At 37.5% G+C, this 21,823-nt stretch overlaps 1 protein-coding gene and 1 long non-coding RNA gene across 2 annotated transcripts in view; one reads left to right on the top strand and one right to left on the bottom strand.

Moving 5' to 3' along the window:
- Nucleotides 1–12,591, bottom strand: part of LOC308053848 — a 31,774-nt gene extending 19,183 nt beyond the window's left edge. The window contains exons 1-2 of the long non-coding RNA XR_013923826.1: nucleotides 513–12,591; nucleotides 48–139 (exon numbers count right to left, since the gene is read on the bottom strand). This is a non-coding gene — a long non-coding RNA (uncharacterized lncRNA). The remainder of the gene's footprint in view (nucleotides 1–47; nucleotides 140–512) is intronic.
- CHM (CHM Rab escort protein) overlaps nucleotides 262–21,823 on the top strand; it is a 70,411-nt gene continuing 48,849 nt past the window's right edge. Inside the window, exons 1-3 of the mRNA XM_080365632.1 lie at nucleotides 262–378; nucleotides 12,599–12,665; nucleotides 21,482–21,554. Of these exons, the coding sequence (XP_080221758.1) occupies nucleotides 330–378; nucleotides 12,599–12,665; nucleotides 21,482–21,554 (189 nt within the window). The 5' untranslated portion in view covers nucleotides 262–329. The remainder of the gene's footprint in view (nucleotides 379–12,598; nucleotides 12,666–21,481; nucleotides 21,555–21,823) is intronic.

Below are 21,823 nucleotides of genomic sequence, written 5' to 3'. Positions count from 1 at the left end.
CCCTAGTGCAACTCGAGGCCATGCCCCCTTGTCCTGTGGCATGTTACCTGAGAAGATTACGATGGGGAAAGAGCCGCCCAGGCCAGAAGCAGACTGGAGCTTTCCGCACGCTTTACAGAAGGGCAGCAAACAACCATCCCTGTGAGACCACAGAAAGAAGAATGCCACCACAGAGAGCCCTGCCGGGAAGCTTTCCCGCTTCGGTGGGCCCGCCGCCCTCAGCCCCGACCTACAACTCCCGGCAGCCCCCGCCAGCGCGGCCGGAAGTCTCCGGGGGCGGCACCCTCCATTTCCGGCAGTGGCGGGCACGTGACCGCCCCCCTCCCAAGATGGCGGACAACCTTCCCTCAGAGTTTGATGTGGTGGTGATAGGGACCGGTAGGAGATGGCGCGGTGGTGGTGGGCTACGCTGGGTTGCCGGGGCGGGGGGTGGCGGGATGCCGGCGCCGCAGAGGAGGCAGTGGCGCCGGGGGGGGGGGGGGAGGGGAGCGGCGAGGGGTTGCCGAGGGTACCTGCGCGGGCAGTGTCCGGGGGACTTGCAGGCCGGTCTGGGGTCGCTCCTGAGACTCCAGTGTCAGGATTTGGTGAGAAACTGAGATGGCGCGGAGGCAGCGCACGTCCGGGGCTGCGCCTCGAGCGGGGTGTCCGTGAGCCCTGGCCCCCGCGCCGGGCACGCTCGCCGGCCCCCCGCACCGCCAGTCGTGCTCGCCGCGGCTCCTGCCGGCCCGCTTTGGTTTTATGCACACAATATAGTTTTGAAGAGCTAAACTCCATGTTGTTGCAGTAGATATATATGCTGATAATTTTTTTGTTATTGTATTCTATAATAAAAGAACTTTTCTCTTGTACAAGTTCTTGATAATCCTTATGCCTGCTTACAAATAACCCAAAACATTGGGGTTTTTGAGCCCTCCTAATTAAAGCGTGTTTCTCAGTATATGAGGAATGAGTGCACGTATCAAAGACTTAACTGAACTTTCTGGAGCTGCCCGCACTTTTTTCTATTCTGTACAGGTTCATCCTGTTTTGAGTTCAGGTGAATAATGGTGGAGATGTGAGATGTCTCACTGAAACATACCACAACGTGTAACTACAAGACAAATTTTAAAATACTGCTTCAGAAGGAAGACAGTTGCTGCTTGCATATCATAATAATAATCTTTAAGTACTGAAATTGATTTATGTTTTGTAGAGGCCAGTGGCAGTGGCCTGGCTTGACCTGGTCTTCATCAGCTCCCCCCCTTAAATTCAGCATTGAGCTCTGGTGTTAAAATGTTTAAAACACATTGATGTTTATAGGTCCAAAATTTACACTCAGATTTTGTTTGCATTTATGAAGAGCTCCCGTGGTCAGCTCAGGATGTTGGTTGGAGCACAAAAGGGAAGACCTCTCTAAATGTTACTCTTTTCCTTTGTGAAATTAGGAGCTGTGTTTTGGGAGTTCACTAATCTGTCAAATTGTGTCCTTCAGATTTAGGACTACTTTTCTAGAGATTTGGAATAGAATGAGTGAGTTTCTTAGTGTAATTGCTCTTTTCAGTGTTTTACCAGAAAGAAGTTATCCCCTTACAGTGTATGTATAATTACTCAAAGGATTTCTGATACGGTTCTCAAATTTGTGAGAGATTCTAAAAACATACTGTCTCCACTGTTGGCGATAACTCTACTAAAAATGCAGAGTTAAGGTTCTTGAGCAAGTTAAGAGATTTCTTTCTTTGTTCTTAACCCTATTGTATGGAGCAGAAACCCTAATAATCTGACATTTTCACATGTGTTCAGATTTGTGAATATTTTGAGTGTGTGAGAAGAATGGTAAATAATGAAAGGCTAACTAAAAGGGCAAAATATTAAAAATTGCATGAGTTCTGTTATTTTTGAGGACAACTCAGTCTTTACTGTCATGAGAAAAATAGTGTTATGTAGATGATGCAGTGATACAGAGAACTAAAGGAAACTCAGAGGTTTATAAAATCAGTATAAACTTTAGGCTATTTAGCTATTCTGGCTACTAAGGAAACTAGCAGGTGAAAGGAGTAGGAGTACCTATTCTAGCTACTAAGGATGCTAGTGAGGGTGTTACCTCTTTAAAAGAGTTGACTCTAACTTACGTAAAGTAAAACTTCATCTTGTCATGATTCAGTGGAAGAGTAAAAACCTGCTGCCAGGTTTTGTTTCTGGAGCTTTTGTAATTTTTGGTGAAGGTAGAATGTAATCGAGCTTGCTTTGGCAACCCTCATGCTGTGGGTCTCGCAGGCACAGAGTGCAGGCCAAGGGCATTGTTGTGGCAGTGGCAGCCTGCTCGTGTGTGCTGTCTCTCGTGGCCCATGGTATGGTGCAGTTGCTGAATGCGTGTGTTAAGTAATACCAGGCTGCTCACTGCGGAGGAGCGGTGACTGGTGGTAGGATGTCACAGATGGATGAGATTGTGCAAGCCTAGGCATGTTGGGAGAAGAATTCACCTGAAACTGGCAGTTCACCAGCAGCAGCACTTTTGGCTGAACTGTCTGTTCCAGCGAGAGTTGGTCATGCGACAGCCATCAAATACAGTCTTCCCTGCTTTAGAATGAGCTAATAATACTAGAGCTTTGATGTTGGGGGAAGGGAATTCTTAGAGCTAAAGTTTTCCTCTGAAATATTGCTGGATTTGGTGGTGGAGGCGTGGATTTATATTAAAGGATGCATTTGTGCCTACCTGTGGAGACAACTACTGTACCTAATCTCAAGATTTTCAGAACTCTGCATTTTAGGAGTTATTTTGTCTTTTCTTTGCATTCCTTTTTGCTAAGAACATACATAAATGGTGACTAATGCTGTTGACTACTTTTTTATTTTTTATGGAAGTTATTTAAAGAAAAACTTTCATCTGTCTTCCCTTCTGGGAAATGACTCCTGAGCGAATATCTTAGCCTTGTCTTCAACTCTGTGTTTTCTAATGCTATAACCAGTGCTGAGTGTACCTATGGATATTTAATTGTCATATTGTAATAACTGAAATGTTTGTGTTAATGATCTTTTTAACTGCATGGTAGTAATTGCATATTTTTTCTGCATGTGTGGCCTTTTCTGGTTTTATATTTTGTGCTTCTGTTAATTTTAGTAATTAGATTGAGTGGTAACGTTAGCTTTGAATTTGTTTTTGTTTCAGGCTCATTTAACTGTTTTCCTATAGTAAGCTTAATGAAAATGGAGCCTCACACTAAATTTTAGTCATTGGTGCTCCATTTAATGCTTAGGTTCAATTACTTCATCAATATTTCTATGGGAAAAGTAAATTCGCTTGTTGAAGAAACTACTTCTCTTTAACCCAGATTAAACATTTTCTTGTGTGGGCAAGTTTAGAGCAAGATGGATGTGTAGTATAAAAATACTTGGCTTGGTGAGTTCAGCAGGAAAAGTTTCACTACCGTCAGGGAATTTATAGTTCTAAAGAAAACTAGATTATCGTGTAACATAAAAATGGTGGGCATAGCTTGAGGTTTTCGCTGGTAGCACAGTATGAGGGTGAAAGCTGTTATGATACTGTTCTTTTGTTCCACCCCTTTGTGGCAGATTTGAGGTCACTCTTACATCCCTCTCATATCCCTACTTTCCTACTTTTTGAGTGTAGTACTATGGTCAAGTTGCCCACTAACCAAACGGGAATGGATTTATTGGATAATTGTCTGCCAAAGCAGATACTGCGCAGTATCGTCAATCCTCAAAACAGTTCTGGTATTTTGGAAGGTCTGTTCTTTGGAAAGTGCTAACACAGTGATTTTTTTTTTTTTTTTTTTTTTTTTTTTCTAAAAGCCTGTAGGATCTAGGTTTGAAGGGCTGATGTAAGTGCTTGCTTGAGGAATTCAAGGTGGGCATTACTCATGTTCGTTTAAATGAGTTCTATATTGTTAAGCCTTTGTGGGGTCAACTCTTAAACTAGTGCAGGCATTCAAATGGTAGTATGTTTGTAGGAAGAGGGAACATTATGAGTTCCCTGATATTTATCTCAGAAAACAGGCATCTATGTGAGAGTGACACTCAGAGCTAGGAGGCAGTGGCAGAGCTTTTGTCTTTAGGCGGTTGTCAGATAGGAAAGTTCATAGGCAAAACACTCAGCAATGTTGAATTTACGGCAGGGACTATTGTGAGTGCAAAGATTTGCAACATGGCTGTGCATATCTGTAAGTGGTGTGGATAACGATGCAGGGTCATCTTCACCTTTGAATTTTTTCCGTTGATTGGATTTTATTCAGTTTTAACTTCTTAAACTTGTCTCTGGTACTGTGGAAGGCCTGTATTAACTGCTGGTGAAGTTGTAAAATGAAGGATATGGCTCTTTAAAGGGTGGTTGTATTCACGAGTTTGTCTACCAGTAATTCTAATTTTTTTCTAAAAGGGAGTTATTCTTTATAAAAGCAGTCACAGTAAATTTTCTGGTTCTATGCAATTTTCTTTCCATTCTGGTTTTCAGTGGTTATAAATAACACATGAAATGACTTTCAAGGTAGAAAGCAGGGATCCATTTTGAAATATTCTATAAAATAAAGAGTGATTTATGGTTTCATATGATTTTGGCTGAAAGCACTCGGGCTTTGCCAGGTCATCAAAGTCCTGTCAGGAGAATCTATTATTTATTGTTCGATATGCTGGGAGTGGTGTAAGTACTTTATGTTTATCTTATGTAAGTATAGTGTTAGGAAAAATCACTTCCAGATACTAATACAATTTTTAAAATATACCATGAAAAAACTGGATATTATGTATGTGAATTATGAAGTTAAGATTGAAGATTGATTCTAAAAAAAAATTGGAAAAATGAATAATTCCTAATGATTTTATTGTTGCAGGATATTTTTAGGATGTGCTGGATGAACCTAAAATGTTTTCTAATACACCTTCTGGGCTGATATTTTGGTTACGTTATCTTATATAAATACACAGTCTGTTTACATCAGCAGCTATTTAGAGTTTTACAATAAAAGCTAGATGGAAAACCAGCTGAAGATGGATAGTTTTTGATGTCAGTGGTTGTTGTGGACTAATATAGTGGCACTGACTATATAATGTTGATGTCTGGAAGGAGGAAATGGACCCATATTATTATTATTATCATTTGTAAATAAGTCATTACATGTCCATGTAAATGTCAAACAAAATGAACACTGACTCAGAATTTTCTCCCCACCCAACTTTTATTTTTTTAGTATTCTCTAAGTGTAAACATGCCTTTATCTTCTTACTGACTTATTTTTTAACCTGACTAAAATTGAAGGGTTGTTTTCTGGCATGCCTTCTGTTCTGAATTTTTGTGTGTAGCAGAGCTGCTGTGATAGCCTTCTTGGAGGCTTGGACTCCTACTGATGTCTCAGATACAATTCTTTCCTAGATACTGTGGAATGTCCCTCCCTGCTCTTGTAAGAAAACTCACTGTTTTGTATACCTCCTGTTGTCCTTCTCAGCCCGTTAATGTTCTTCAGGTTTTCCTGATTATATTGCTGATCTTACGAAATAAAAGACTGTAGTACTCCTGTGATCCTACTGTGAAAAATACAGGGTAGGTCATCTGCATATCAAGGTGAAAAACTCCTTTAGAAAAAGTCTTAGCAAGGTACTTTGAAATTCTAGACTGAGTCAGGTTTAGTTGAAAAGACGCATTTGTCTGTCCTCAGTAGAAAATGTCATTCCACTGTCTGGAGAATGGTCATAAAGCTGATGATTCAAACTTTCCAAGTCACTGGTGCACAGAGGTTGCTCTAGAGCCAAGCAGAGCATTTTGAGCGTTTTGTAAGAGCCTCTGTTGATATACAGATAAATATATGGCATTATTAATGTAGGAGAAACTTTTTACTTCTTAAATATTCTTTTATGAAATGTTTAAAAATGTATAAGGAGCAAAGAGAACAAGCTATCTTCCTGTGGGGAGGCAGAAGAAGAAGTGAAAGTATTAGAAGACTTGGGTAAAAATAAAACTTCTGTGTGTCTTACTATACAGAACTTTTAATATATGTGCCTTGCTTTTTATTTATCTCCTGCTATCGGTTGTAAACCAAAGATTAGTCTCATAGCTGTAGTATGTGCTAGGGAAGTCTACTTAAAACCCTCTTTATTAAATACATTTTTTTTCTTTAAGACACGAAGAATCATTTGGATTTTAACTGTTGTCTTCCTTAATAGATGTAATTTAAGGAAATGTATTTAATATGTGTTTGTATAACAGTACAAATATTTGATATTTATTCAAAAATTACCCTCCTACTGGAAGGTAGGCCTCTAATGTGAAAAGTAAAGCAGCTGTTCCTTTCCAGTAAACAGAATTCCTCACCTTGAAGTAATCTGCTTACACCTGTAGTTCAGAAAGTGGTATGCCAGGTTGTTTTTTTTAGTTTTTTAATCTGTTACCTTGATTCAGTGTCTTAGGTGTTCCATGAGCAAAATGTTTAGATAGGTAGAACATTGCCACACAAAAATGTGACTCATCCAGTGATACAATTTTTATGTAAGTGATTAATAAACTAAAATTGTGTTGCATTCATGCTGTTGTCTAGATCTCATGTATGTTTATTTTTCTGGTACCTTTGATGTTAATTTTCCTGGGTTGTTGTAACTTGGAGCCAAATTCAGAAAGTGCACTCTTCCCCCCCCCCCCCCTCAGAGAACACTGCTTGCTTTGAGCATGATTTTTAGTAGCAAGTTAAATTTTTATTTGGAGCATAAGTGTCTGTGTTCCTTTTCTAAACATTTATTTGCACTGTGAGATTTGCTATTTTTCATTGCCATGTTCCTCTGATGGCACACAGATAACTACATAGAATTACTAATTTAGGAGAAGAAAGTTTTTAATTGTGATTTCTTACTTGTCTTAGTGGGTTGTCATTTCTATCCCACTACCATATTCTGTAATGCAGAAATATTTTCTAATATTCTACAATACAAGCATGTAATAAAATTAATCAAACCTATTACAGTTTTAATTAGCTAGCTTTAACTTAAAATATAGATACAATAAATAGTTCAACTTTGTTTGCAATTAAATTATAAAATGCCTTTTATGTTCTACATATACCAGAAACATATCACAAAAATTGTGTAGTGAGCTTCTCCAGTCAGCTGCTCTTCTCTTCTTAGAAGTTCAGATACAAACAAAATTTATTGCAGTTGGTCAGCTGTCTGACTCCAGGAGATTGTTTTGAAATTGTCTATGTTCCAGCTTTTTTAATATATTTCCCTTCAACATTTTATATTATGAAAAAGCCACTTGTGATTTATTTAGTAGATACAGTGAAGCAAATTAAACATTTAAACCTTTTCAAGATGAAGCTTGTGTAATTCAGTAAAAGCTTATCAGCCGGACAACTGGGAAATAGTTTACAGTGAACAACTTGGGAACCAAGATGCTTCCACATATATGAAGCTGTTTAGTTTATAAATTGCTTGGGGCAGTGAATGTATCCATTTAAAGTCACTTGAAGAGACAGCACATCGCTGTAGCATTATGTATAGCCACTAATCAGAAGAGGCACAATGTGTAAGCCTGAAATTCATTTTTGATTACACAGAGGTGAATTGCAACTTTTCATTATTTTGTAAAGCTTTTAAAATCAGTTGGCTTTTAAAGCTGAAGAAAATAATTCTCTATCTTAGCAGTTATCTCTAATTTTAATTTTGCTATGTTGAAGCTAAAAGTAGAATTGGTATCTTGATAACTGTATGTAATGTGTAGCTAATTCCTATATGTCTTGCTTATTTACTTGTAAAACACGTTATTCTTGAAAATGGAAGTATGACTGATTTTGCTTCCTAGGGAGGGTCCAAAAATCTGTGTAGTGGAGATTATCTTGGTCAGAGGTTGCTGGAAACGACGAGATGTAGACTTCCAAGGTCAGCTTGCAGCAGGCACATCTGTAAGATTTATTGAGATTAATCTGCCTCTTATGTATCCAAGAAGACTATAATAGAGAGAGTGCTTAGACAGCTGGCAGTGAAAACTAGTGCTATCAAAAGTGAACTATATTCTTCCATCATAAGATTGTCATGAACCTAGTGTTTATACTGTCTGCTTGCTGGGTTACTTCATTCTGGTGCTGCAACTGTTTCTGATATAGTCCTGGAATTTCTTGCAGCAGTTTCCAATGTGTTATATGAATAGCCTGAGAAACAAAAAAGTTTGTAGGACTATCTTCAGTTTCTACATGCTGAAGTGAGCCCTGACACAATGTTTGTTAGTCTAATTAGGGCAAGCTTGTTAGAATTTCATCTGCTTGCCGTTTGGTTTTGGTTTTGTTTTTTTCCCAGAAGGGCAAGTATGTAGTTGGCACTCTTTGCAGACCAATACTAGGAAAACTTGGTAGTTGGTTCACTTTGACTTTGCACGTGTATTTCAATGAGGCAGTGTCACGGATTCATGCGAATGCATCACATTTGCGATAGGTATCGAGAAGTACCTATGAAATTCTACCTTCTAGGACACGTTAGTGACTCAGAGATCACTAATGAGTAAAATCTCTAATTTTATACTTATTTTTATATCTTTCTGCAGATGTAATGGCCTGCTTCACTCAAATTTTAAATTAATGTTTCCTTGAGAAGGCCAGAGAGGCTGGTTTACCTAATACTGTGTCTGATAAATGGATGTTAGTGAGTGGAGGAAGAAGGCAGTGGCTTTAAGGAATAGTGATAGACATTTCAGCTGGTACTAATGAGTCCTCCTTCATGGAGGAAAACTCTTTATCTTTACTTTTCCTGGTAAGAGAAATGAGGTGCAGGACAGTTTAACATAATGCAAAGGGGGATATGAAAGGGCCGGGAAGCTCAGAAGGTGTTTATACTTCTTGATAACAGGCACTGCTATTTCTGAATTGATTCTGCCTCAAATACAAAGAACTTCTGAATCAGCATACTAAATTGATACAAGAATTGTACGGACTCCTTATTCTTCTGTGTAAATCCCTTTTATGCTGCCAGATGTTTATGTATGACGTACTGAAGTCTGGATCTGTTGCTGCTTTCTTGTGGTTGGATCATGCAATTCCTATTCAGACTTCTTATTTCCTGCCAATACCATTGCAAATCTAAAATTTGTTTGGATTTGTAACCTCTATCTTCAAAACAAATTGAGAAGTTTTGGAGTCTGCTCTCCCCTGTGGCTGGGATCTGAACTCATTTCAAAAGTTGAATATAATCCATCTTAGAGTTTTTGACAAATCAAAGTTCAGAATAGGAAACTGCTTCCAAATAGGAACAATTTATAAACAGAATATATTTCTCTGTTACTGAATAATCTGAAGGGAACCTGTTTTTGCACAACTGTGTCAGTATCCTGTAGGAGATAGTTCAGCTTCACGTGCTGTCATTAAATAAATCTCTACCATTTCTCTAAGGAGACTTTTCCAAGTTAGGGTTTTTTTTCCTTAAGTAGAGGGGGACTATAACTATATTACAATGGTCTGTTTACCAGAGCCAGAGCCTTCTCTCTTGGAAAAGGCTTTTGTAAAGTAACCATCGTGCAGTCCAGATCATGTGTAGGAGTAACTTGCATTGACAAAGCTACATATTTTCCATGTGCTTTTCTTTCGTTGGAGAAGAGAATTCAGAAACTGGTGCCAAGGCACAGTCTTATTTCTTTGGTTTACTGAGGTTTTGTCACATAATAAATGGTGTTGCAAGAGCCTCTCCAAAAGCTAAAATGCATGGGCCTTGCCTTTCTTACACTTCCTTATTCAGTGGGTACTCAGGGGGCCACAGTATCTTAGAAGCAAAGGGTTGGTGAAGAAAATTGATACCAGCTTTCAAGAGCGAGGAAGCTAATTCAGGGAACAATTTCATCCAAGGTTAATGGAAGAACAGACCTCCAATACGGTATCAATTGGATCAAGCTTAAAGCAATCTGTTATGCCCTAGTAGCTATAACTCCAGTCCTGGTCAGCCAGGCAGCAATGGTGATGTTTTACAACACTTTCTCAGTGGCTTTTATCAATAAGGAAGGAGAAACAAGTTTCTCAATTCCATTTCTAGAGTAATATTCTCTGTGCCCAAATGAGGAAAAGAAAACCTTTTTCAGGATCTACACACAAAATAGTAGTTGTAGATTCTATTCCAGATAGTTTATAGATGGAGAGAAGTGAAGTGTGTATATAAACACTTTCGGTGGGCAGCTGGATGTGGAGTTGCGTTCACATAATAAGGCTGTTTGCATTCAGGATCTTGTGACAGTCCTGAAGTGTGTGCTGCAGTTAAGTATTTCCTCCTTGTCTCTTTGTTCAGAATGGTCTGTGTTTTGAGTTCTTACTTCAAAATCTCAATTCAAAAGACTGTCAACCTATCTAGGCTGTGAAACAGACATCCCAGGAACTGATGCAATTGTTCATCCCTCTTTGAAAGAATTATTTCCAGCGATTAATTCCATGGTAAGCCTTCACTTGCTGTGGAAGGTCAGCAATGCAAAACGATTGTATCTTTTTCTGTTTTATCAGTTCAGAAAGGGATTTTCTTTTTTTTTAATCCTTCAAAATACTAAGTGTTAGAAGCCAAAACTTTGCAGGGAAATTGTAGCTATTTTCCTGGAAGATTTGTCATGCCTGTCTTAAACCTCCTTCCTTCAGTTGATCCAAACATTTATACTTTTGGACTATCAACACCACCATGGAACTGGTCTGCCAAAACCTGACCATCTACTTGACGTGGAAAGGAGGTCAGGAGCAGCCAAAGATAAGGGTAGAGAGGTTGAATCTCTTCATTTTGATGGTTGTGTTTGCCTTTACTGGCTTAAGGAGTTACGGTCTTGTGTATGTAAGTCATGCTAGGTGTTTTCTGGACTCCATTTCAGTTTCTAGAATTGATAAAGACCAGCTCAACCATTTGAAATTATTTGTTCCTGTCTCTGTGAGTGCTGAATTGTACTTAACATCCCATTAAAATCTAACAGTTAGTTACTCTAGGTAAGTGAAAACTGATACCTTACAAGTAGTGAATAGCTGTCCAGTAACCTTTAGTATATTACGTTTTGTGTTTTAAATGAATCATCAGATTGGCAACATGCTGCCATTTTATTAATTTGTAAAGGCAGTATTCTCTCTGAAGAAACGGACAGCTGCAGGCCTGAGATTCTCACAAAAATGATGTTTGACGTAAAGCTAGCCAAGAAGTTTGTGCCCTACCGTGTCTGCTTTTCCTACTTTCCATTCTGTCTCTCTTCAGTTGTGCTAGTGCAGCTGCTTCTGGTGCTGAGCTGTGAATGGTATCAGTGAAACACTCCTTTCACATGGTTTAATCTCATCCCTTAATGGAATATGTAGCTTGTCTCCTAATACCAATCCCTTAGAATTTTAATCACTTTTACTGAATTACCTGCTTAAACAGCCAATAGGTCATTTAAAAGGAGATTTCAGCAAAGCAAGTGCCATACAGGTTATTAGATAGCAAGCTAGACTTCTTTTCTGAAGCCAGTCAGAAATCCAAGTCATCTAACTCTGCATGTAAAAATCTGGTGAGTGGGAGTAGAAGTTAAGAGAACAGGCTCATTTATTTATTAAACTTCCAATTGTAACTGTGTGCCATTCCAAGCAGGTATTGCTGGTAGAGGAATGTCACTAACCTTCTGGATGGTTGGTTTTGGTTTGTTTGGTTTTTACTGTATATCTTTTCCACGTATAGTGAAAACATACTGATTTGACCGAGCATAATTGCAGGACATGGGAGATGTTGGTAGGGGTACTACTTCAAGTACAATTGTCTTGCATTCATTCTGTCCCTAACAGTACCCATAAAAGTGAAGTGAAAGTGCACCTGCGCTGTCGGCTTAGCTTTTCTGTTTACACTCAGGTCTTAGTCTGCATGCAGAATATTGAGTGTGTTCCTGGGTACTCCTTTGGAGCAAACCAATTAGTTCAATCAGAAACAAAGTCCAAATACAGTTCTGAGACCTGTTTGTGCTTGAGATGTTTGCCAACAGATGGTCTGGAGGAGACTGCACTGTGATGCCTCAGCAGTCATTTAATGCCATCCTAGCAGGTTTATACCCTCACACTTTCCAGTGCATCCTTGGACAATATACCAGGGCATGCAGAATGTATATTTATCGTATATTTATGATACCATTCGTAATATGTAATCTTAAATATTATATTTAAGATTATCATATATTTAATCTTACAACACCATTTTGATGGGTTGTTACACAGTCTCCACATTATGTGGCCACTTTGAAGTGAATACAAATACACAAAAATACCATCAGATAATACCTGTCCCTATCAGGAGGGATACAGTTACAAGGCCATCCCATTAAAATTTGGGTATTGTTATGCTGGCAAGTACTCAATCTGTTCATGATAACAGGGTGTCTAGAGAAGACACTGGTGATAAATTTGATTCAGAGGTAGTAGTGTCTGCAAGTGGCACGTGCCATACAATTATTAAAAAAAAAAAGTGTTGCATTCAGGAGGGTCATAGCAAAATGTTAATAGCTCAAAATAGTGTTCATTATTTTAGTAGCATGAGAGTATTAACAATTCTAGTGACTCACTGCAGTGTTCGAATTGCCTCTTTCTGACCAAGTTCTAACTTTGTTTCATTTTTAAATATATATTAGCATACTAAGTCCTAAAAATCCCATGTGTCCTTTCAGGTTTGCCTGAATCTATTATTGCAGCGGCCTGTGCCAGAAGTGGCCAGAGAGTTCTTCATGTTGATGCGTAAGTTACTCGTAATTTTCCTTTTGAAGAGTTAAACTGGCTAGAAATGTATCTGTGTCTATGTCAGCGTGCCCTTCAGGACTTGTGTTTTGTGTTCTTCTGACATCAAGGGATCTTATACTTTTGTCTGTGCCTTATTTTGGGGGATTTCTTTCCCATCAATAAAACAGGCAGTTTTTGCATGCTAGCTCAGTAATTTGGAACATATGTTCAAGGATGGCACCTCCTTTTGTATGGACAGGAATGGTTGCAGGTTTAGTGCCTTTTTTATCATCATTCCTGACAGAAATTATCCCATTCTGGTTTTGTGAGAATTTTTACCTGAGCCATTATCATTTAATGACAAAATGTTTTAATAGTAGTTCATTTGTATCGGTTGTCAATGCCTAGAGAAGTTAGTGCAAGTATATTTGCATTGAATTGTTATCAGAATGAAGATGAGTGAAGTCTGGCCGATAAGGCCAGGAGATGAACACAGTGCTGCTCTTTGTTTGCTGTCTTCTCTCTATCCCATGCTAAAGCAGTTTCTAGGAAGAGTATCGAATACCACTGAAATCAGTTGATTCAGAAAGTACTTCTGTTGAACTTCGAAATGGAAGAATTTGCTGAAGCACTTGGAGTAGCACATTTCCTTGCATCCTTTGAAGAGATTAATGTTTCACTTTACCTATTAGCAAAAGTTAACATATTTTTTTTATAAACTGTGTAACTGTACATTACAATGCACACTGTTTTAAAAAAAAAAAATAGGATCTTTGAACCTTGGCTTATTTGTACACTTGCTCAGCAAAATTTAGTAGCATGACTCAAGTCTAGAGCTCTGGTTTCTGAGGCAAGCTTGAGATCAAATGCTGGAGCCTGAGCTGACCAAGACAAACTCTTAAAATACCCCTTTCTCCCCTATAGCACTTTAAAACTCTGATTGTCTCATAACTCTTTTGAGAGGATCGATCTTTACTAAGCAGCTGTTGAGGCTGCTTTACTGTCTGTGTTTTTCTAGAAGATAACAAATGCAATGTATTTTGTGAGGTTTCTGTACTAGACACCTGCGCTGTGCCTGCTGTAGTTCGTTATGTCAGATGAAGTTATGATTGTCCAGATTATTTTTTTTAATTTTTTTTTTTTGCATCTTTGCTACTGCTTTTTATTGTAGCTGGCTCCTGTGCCCTTGCTACTTTTCCAGTCCCATTGTTAGTGCAGTTATATGGTTTGCTGGCCTAATAGCATTTTGAGAGAGGGTCATAAGCTGGAAGCAAGGAGTGCGTCTAAGCACTGCTGCTGCCACTAAATGTTTTCATAGCCTAAAATGAATAATAATTTTCTAAGGTTAAACAAATTTCTGCATAACTGTTAAAAACCAGTAAAAGTCTATGTGGAGACTAGTTTCAGTCAACCTGTTATCTCTTCTCTAGCTGAAACCAGCTGGATTTCAGCAGAGCAGTGTGACAGGCAGTTCTGAGTTGGTGGTAGCAGCAAGAGTGCTGTGAGCTTAGATGTTCTCTGAATGATTCTGATGCAATGTGATTGCAAGGTTGGCATAGTGTTTTATTTTTACATCGTGTTTTTGAGCTTTTTCTTCTATGAAAATTTTTATGATGTGCACCTCTGTGTACAGCTCGTAGGTTTAGTTTTCTTTTTTTTTTTTTGTATTGCACCAAAATCTTAAAAAGGATATGCTTTCTGCTGTTCATTTTCTCTGAACATCATCGGTTCAAGATTAAGCTTCTGTAATCTCATTTGCCTGCAGCCCTTCAAAGGACCCATTCATTTTTCAGACATTTTGGTTTGAAATCATACGCAATTTCAAGATTTGCAAGACTAGCTCACTATCTTGGTTGCGTGAAATACAATTTGCAGTTGCTCAGCTTGCTGTTGTGCTGCCCACAAAGTCTCTGGCTTCCTGTCTCGGACTGGAGTAAGGACAGGAGATTAACTTCAGTCAGTCATTTTTATCAATAGGAGGGCATTTGGATTAAGAACTCATTAATGAATCTTCAGGCACTACGGACTACTTTCAGAACCTATGGAAAACTCCTTGGAACTGTAAGGAAGAAAGTCTTTAAATGGGTTAATATTCTCGTATTTTACATCACAGTGAAATAGTACACAGTACTTTATGCTCCATACTTAATGTAACTAATGATTCATTTGAAACAGACAGCTCTTAAGATTGTAATAATTTTAAAGAAGTATGCAACTACATACTAGTGATACTGAAGTTACTATAAAGACCTCATGCATAATGTGTAAGGGTATGTTAATGTCAGACATTTGGGTATGGTAGTTCTTAAATCAGCTATGGGATTGCTAACCAAAATATTAAACACTTTATTTTAAAATAAGCAGGTATAGAATGAGTAGAATAGTTATGTTTGGATTTTAAGCTTAATGCATGTATTACTGGTAGACTACATAGATTTTGTTAAATGAACCATTTCTCATAATTTTTTTTTATTCATTGGCTATCAAAGTCCGTAATAATGGTTAGCCACTGGAATTTTGATTTCTTTTATCCATGCCTATTTTTAGCTATGGTGAAGAGCTTTTCAGAAAACTCAGAGAAGCAGGCAATTAGAACTGTGGAATACATATTTTGTTTATTACTGTTTTCACTTAAATATGCTTATTTATGTTCACATATGCTTTTGTTTTTATGATGAAAATGAAGGCTTCCACGTTTGATTCCTTTCTCCTATGGAGTTATTTTTCCAACTCTAATGCAGACTAAGGTCAGGGGCAGGTGTTCATAACAGAGGTGTTCTTCTCTCATATTAATAATTGCCATTTTAATGGGTGTATGTGCTCACTGAATCATGGTCTAGAATCCATATCTTGGCAAAAAAAAGAAAAAAAAGAGAAAAAGAAATGTTTATACTGTACAACCCCCTCCCCATAAATAGGGAAGCGTTTCAAGCCGTCTGCTTTTCCTGTTTAAGTTAGTACTCTTGCAAAAAAAGCCTACCAAAACCAATGGAAAACCCTCACCCTGATGCCATTTGAGCTTGAAGTCAAAAGTTAAGTCTTAGAAAGCTTGCTGGAGATTCATCTGGATTAAAACATTTTATTTCTATCCACTATATGTCTAGTTTAATATATTAATTTCTAGATGAATTTTCAAGTTTCGTTTTACTAAAGTAACGGTATAATTGAAAATTCATCAAGAAAAAAAACTGTTTCTATTCAGAATGTAACTTTTTAGCAGTGTAAGTTGTTTCCTTCTTGAAGGATTTTGAGCTTAAATTTTTTTCAGATTGTAAAAAAATAAGATTTGGAGTTACTGAAAAACTTGGTTTCGTTAAGTGTGCTAGTTTGATTCATCTTTTGTTCTCTGCAAAGGTCTGAGTTGTTAGACAGAAGGTATAGAAAATATATATGGATAAAGTCTTTGTTTATAGTTTACTTGCACTCGTTACCTTGTGTATACCATTTTATTACTTTTAATCTTCAGCCATGTTTGAATTTATCATAATATACTGCATAGGTGATTATGCAAGATAGTTTTGAAGTGGCCTATTATAAAATACTAAGGTCTAAGTTTGATTTATAAACACTGTCCAAGCATCACCATCAACAGTAGCTAATCTTATTCAAAATAGTCACTTCATTGCAGTGTTGCCATAAATTCCTGTAGACTGATTTTAAACTAAAGTTAGCTTCTGCCAAATAGTAATTGAAGGACCTCTATTTCTCTGTGCCAGCTATCTGTCTCAATAAACATAAAATCTGTGGTTCTTTTCAGAGAGCTACATTTACTGTAGATATTAACGAGCTGTTGACATGTGAAATTTCAAGGATATTTGTTAAGTGATTTAGAAAAGTAATTTGCAATTTAAAATGTGGAGATTGGCACTTAGTTTAAACTTGGAGTTGCTGAAGAAAGGTAGATCAAGAGTAAAAGTTGATTACTTGAAGTGAATATACTTCTCATACTAATTGTTCATATGCATAGGACTTCCTCCTGATAGCTTGTTGTGTTTTCTACTTTTAGTCCTTTGCTTATTTGCTTCTTACAATTATATGCATATATAGTTATGTACTAGTTTGGCTACTGAGGATGGGGCAATTAGAGGTGAGGTATGTTTAGCTACATTTTGTACTCAATTTTCAGCATCTAGAGTATAGCATTTGTAGACTAGTTTTCTTGTCTACATCCTTCCTGGTTGACTTATTTATCTTTCCATGTAGAGCATAATTCAAAGGCAAAGGAGTGTCAAGATCCAGGATTGTAACTCCTTTTTTGTGCCCACTTTGCTCTGTCTACTTCTCATGTCTTGCTTCCTGACACTTGAAACCTTTATTTTTTGACCTTATTTTGTAGAGTACTTGAGTGTTCCTTGTGTCTAAATTCTGTTCCGTCTGAGCATCCAAAAGCCTACTGGGCACCCTCCTTGTACCTCCCTCCTCCAAGATACCTGCTTTTGTAGTTTGTTCCACTTCTTGCTAGACAATCTGTCTGACTTCTTTTCGGAACTTGTAAAATATATGATGTAATACAACCTGTGTCTTCATACAGCCTTCTTTCTGATCTTTAACTTCTGTGAAGTGAGGTAGCAGTGTAGGCACAGCAGCCAGATAATGAGAAGGTTGCTTCTCAAAGCAGGTCAATTTCTTGCAAGGAAAATAAAATTATTTAACTTTAAGTAAGGAAACCTAGGCAAAAATTTTGACCTTTTTTGAAAAAGTTGCTTTTATTTTTATTTTGTTTTGGGGTGTGATCTAATAGCAAAAGTATTAGAGAGTAAAATGTGGTCTCAGCTGGTCCATGATAATTACCTTTAGTCATGTTCATATGCCAGGATATAATGTAATATAGTACAAGTGACTGCCACCATCACTTTTATTGAGCAGAAGGATCTCAAGAGATCTTTGAGTTAAACCTTCCTCTTGGAAGGCAAGAATGCATAGTCCACTTCTCATGCTCCTAGACACGACTTCTGTGCCAGAATGGGAATTTTTCATACATGTGACTGTGTACTTAATAGGTAGCATGTGAAACTGTATGGGTTTGAAACATAAGTTGGTTTGTGTTCAAATCCTTAAAATCGATGTGGCAGTAAATTCTTGTGGAAAAGACAGCTACTCTGATGGTTCAAGACTTCTTTCTGAAAGATCAAATGCAGGACAGACAAATACAGGAGCTCTTGGGAGCAATTGTGAGGTATCAGCAGCTTTCCTTCAGACATCACCAGCTTTGCTATACCATGGCTGTTAAGACACGGCACTGAAAAGGCCATCTTTTTAACAGGCATAGTCCATGAAATACTTTTTCTTGTGTATGCTGTGCTTTCCTAAGTCTTCAATTTCTCAAATTGGAGTCTGTCTTCAAAAGGCCGTGTTAGATATTCTCTTGGTTTGGATTCCAAGAATGTTAATCAGTTGGAAAAAATTTGCAATTTCAGTGTTCTGGACTGGGATTTGCTAATTCTTTCGAAGTATTGAAGAAAAAATGGTGTTAGTAACTGAGAAAAAAACCCCCACAAACTAATATAAGAGAGGAGAGAATTAAGATATTTGCTGAGGTGAAACTGTACTTGGGCTACACTTCCAAAACATTGTAAAAATGGCTTCAGCAGTTCTGAACTACAGATTCAAGATTTGAAGAGTATGAACTAAAAGCAGCAATGTTTTAATTTTCGTGAAAATCCAGGTAATACAGTAGAAGTTTTGAGCAAATACCATCTAGGAAATAATGTATGGTAGAAAAAGAAAACATGTGTGCTCTAACTTGGTAGAAAAATTGATTTCTAACACTGTTGTTACACCTTGAAAATGTTTCATGTGTTTACTTAGCGTATAATAGAATTATAGCCCTAAAAAAGGGAGAAAATATCCATCCTTTAGTTGGCCAGTACAGAAAGAGAGGAGAGGAACTTAGTCCTTGAGATACTGGGGCGGTATTTTAGCTTTAATTAGGCTTTGAACTTGAGCATTACTTTAAGGATTTCCTCAGTTCATCTTCAGGGCAGTTACAACAAAATTATTTGGTTATGATGGACTCATACTTCTAAAACCATTAGTCAGTTCTTTCCAGAATTCCTCTTCAAGATTTTTTCTAAAACCTTTGCTCATTGTGTCGGTAATAATGTATGATATACCCTATTTCTGTAAGTGTTTTCAGATGAGAAAATTAAGCCATTCTGATTCATCATGTAATGCGGGGTAAACTAATTAAAATTCCAGGGGAAATAAATCTGGAAGTTGATGCTTCAAGAGAAGATTAATATTTGAGGTGCTACAGCATAACTTGGGAAAGGTTGCTGAGATGCCAGAGGAAAGGAAGGACAGCTGCGATTCATTTTCCATTTGAGAAAGGCCATACCATCCTCTCAAAACTGATTGAGCTTCAGCACAGCATTACAGAGTGCTTTGTTGAAAAGATTGATTCACGTCAATGGTGGTTAAAAAAAGAAAAGTAGTTTCAAAGGAAAATCCACCTGAAGAACAGAGGAATGTTTACATCAAAGGTGTCTGACAGCTCACAAATAAACTTCTGTAACTTTCTGTCAAAATAACATATTCATTTCTCTTACTGAAAGTTTTAATTTAAAATATTCTAAATATGCATGAATTTATATTGGTATAGATTCAAGAAACCCAGTCCTAATTTTAGGCAGGTGTTTTCTGTGATTTCTGTGATCAATGGCCTTGCTTGCTCTGACAGCCAGATTGTATTCCATATTCAAGGAAACTTGTGACTAAAGCAGCAGATTTCCTTAAAAATAAATCTTCATGGCTGTGTTTTTTGGAAATCCCAGAAGTCGCAGATAATATATGGATATTCAGCTTTTTATTCAGTCAAATCTTAAGAAGCAAGAAATTTAACTGCACCGTTGGCTGCTAAAAGTTAGTTTTACAGATTGAAATCTGACAGAATCAGGCAAATATTTAATATATTTAATCCTCATTGCTCTGTGTCCTGTATGCTACCAATAGCAGCAATTTGTATGCCTCACCCATGTTATTCATACAAAGCGTTAAGAAGGGACTCCTTTTTACAGGTGATTGGAGTTTCTGGTTTTTAAGGGATCTGCTCATGGAGCTCTTCTGCTTAGAGTAACCAAATTGCAGGGTTGACTGCTTGCCTTCTCCTGCAGCATGGACCCAGTCCACCCAGTTCCAAGCCTGAAGCACCGTGTTCTGTTGTTGAAGCCACCTTAATTCAGTGAATGCTGGATTTTGTTTGTCTTTGCAAAAGATGTCCTATTTATGTTCTTCACTGTTGCCTTGCAGTAGCTGAAAGACTTTTTTAGGTCAGTTTCTAGTCAGGAGCAATTAGGCATTGTTTAGCAGACATCTGTCCTTCATATGCTAAGTAAGCAACGTGGTACAGAGCATCAGCCTCTTGTACTGTAAAGGGGCTGACACTCCTAATGAAGTCTTTGTCAGTGCAGATAAGCCTTGTCAAAACCATCCCATCATAAACAGTAGAATCAAACCTGAATTTAATTTTTCACTTTTATCACACTTATCTCTACAATTCAGTTGTGGAGGAGGTTATGATAAGATTTAAGTTCATTTAATTTAACAGTTTTCACACTGTTCCATAAAATACAAACTTCCTCCCTAAATTTGTTGTTTTTTGGTTTAGTGTAGTGTATACAGTAACACTTGATAATCCATTCAGGAGGATATGTTTGATACCTTTCACGCTTCTGAAGTGCCAGCATACGGTGCCAGAAAACACTTAAATCCTGAAATGACTTTTTTTATTTTGCAAGAACTAGTGGTTTTCTTAAAATGTAATTGCTCTATTAGTTTTTCCTATCAGAGTTGTCAAATATTTAAGATGTGTTATGCATGATAACAAAAGCTAATTAATCCAACTGATGTTGAGAGAAATATTGATAGAAAAAATTTTAAAAGGGAAAACAGAGTCTTTCTTTCATTAACAAAAGAACTATTAATTTTATGTGATTCAAAAGAAATAAACTAGTATTTCTCAAGAAAGAAGCTGGTAAATATAAACTGAGAATTACTCGGGGTGGTATGATCGTTTTGTACAAATCAATTCCTTTGGCTCCACCTACAGTATATGTAGTTTAATAGGAATTTTGCCAGAGCATCTTAACAGTCTATAATAAGCATAATCTATTCTGTAAGCAGTAGATAAATAATGGAGTGAACTTTCCTTTATTTGACATAGTGGATAAGAGAGATGCGGTTTCCACTGTCTGGACCTCGTTTCAGTTTACTTAACCCTCCTTTGCATAGCCACTTCATGAAGCACTGGTCATTTAGAAGTGATGTGCAGTACAATTCTATTAACTTCCAGATCAGCTTCAATTAGAAGCAGTATAGCTGTGCTGGTGTGACAAAGCTGTTAGGTCCTGCCTGAAGCTGAACCTCTGGAGTGCGGTATGGATGCAGAAAACCTGAACTGGCTTTTCTGAGAACGCACTTGAAACTGGCAGACTTGTTGGCTTGGCTCCACGCTAAGTAAAGACATAAGTAATGATGTACATGTTTGAGTTAGAGGTGTAGAGTCAGTCCTGGCCAAGAAGCAGTGTTGTCTGTGTTCTTCTTTTACTCATAGCATCCTGTGTGCTTTTCTTAGCATTATTCATTTTACCCTGCAGATACTTTGATTTTGGATGATAGTCTGTTTGGTCAGAGATGCATACAATTGAGTGAAAATGGAAATTTTACATCTCGTGAAGAGTTGTGAAACATTATACCCATTTTTATATTCTGTATCTGTAAAATCTGTCATGGAAAACATTTTGAGTGTTTCAAACTTGGTTGTTTTTTTTCTTTTAAACGTGGAAAAGCTGTGATTTATGTGTCCATCAAGTTTCACTGTTGTTTTTTCTTTACAGGAGAAATTACTATGGTGGAAACTGGGCCAGCTTTAGTTTTTCAGGATTATTGTCCTGGATTAAAGAAAATCAGGTAAAAATTTCCCAAATTACTTCTTTTGGTGTTACTTAATGTTAAATCTTGTTTGTTTGCATAATTTATTACGAGACATACTACCACAATGCTCCTTCTCTTTGGTAATTTGCCAGATGAAAGAGGTTTCTAGTTTCCAACTTTACTGGTTAAGACTTAACCATCTGGCCTAGCTTTCTAAGACTCTGATATGCCTGGTTTATTAATACTGTTATCTGAGACCAGTCTAGTGCTCAGTCATACCTTTTGGGTTCCTGAATTTATATAGA

This window comes from Falco punctatus, assembly GCF_963210335.1.
Source record: "Falco punctatus genome assembly, chromosome: 15".
NCBI lineage: Eukaryota > Metazoa > Chordata > Aves > Falconiformes > Falconidae > Falco > Falco punctatus.
The sequence above is the reverse complement of the archived record's forward strand: the minus strand, read 5'-3'. Positions and strand labels throughout refer to the sequence as shown.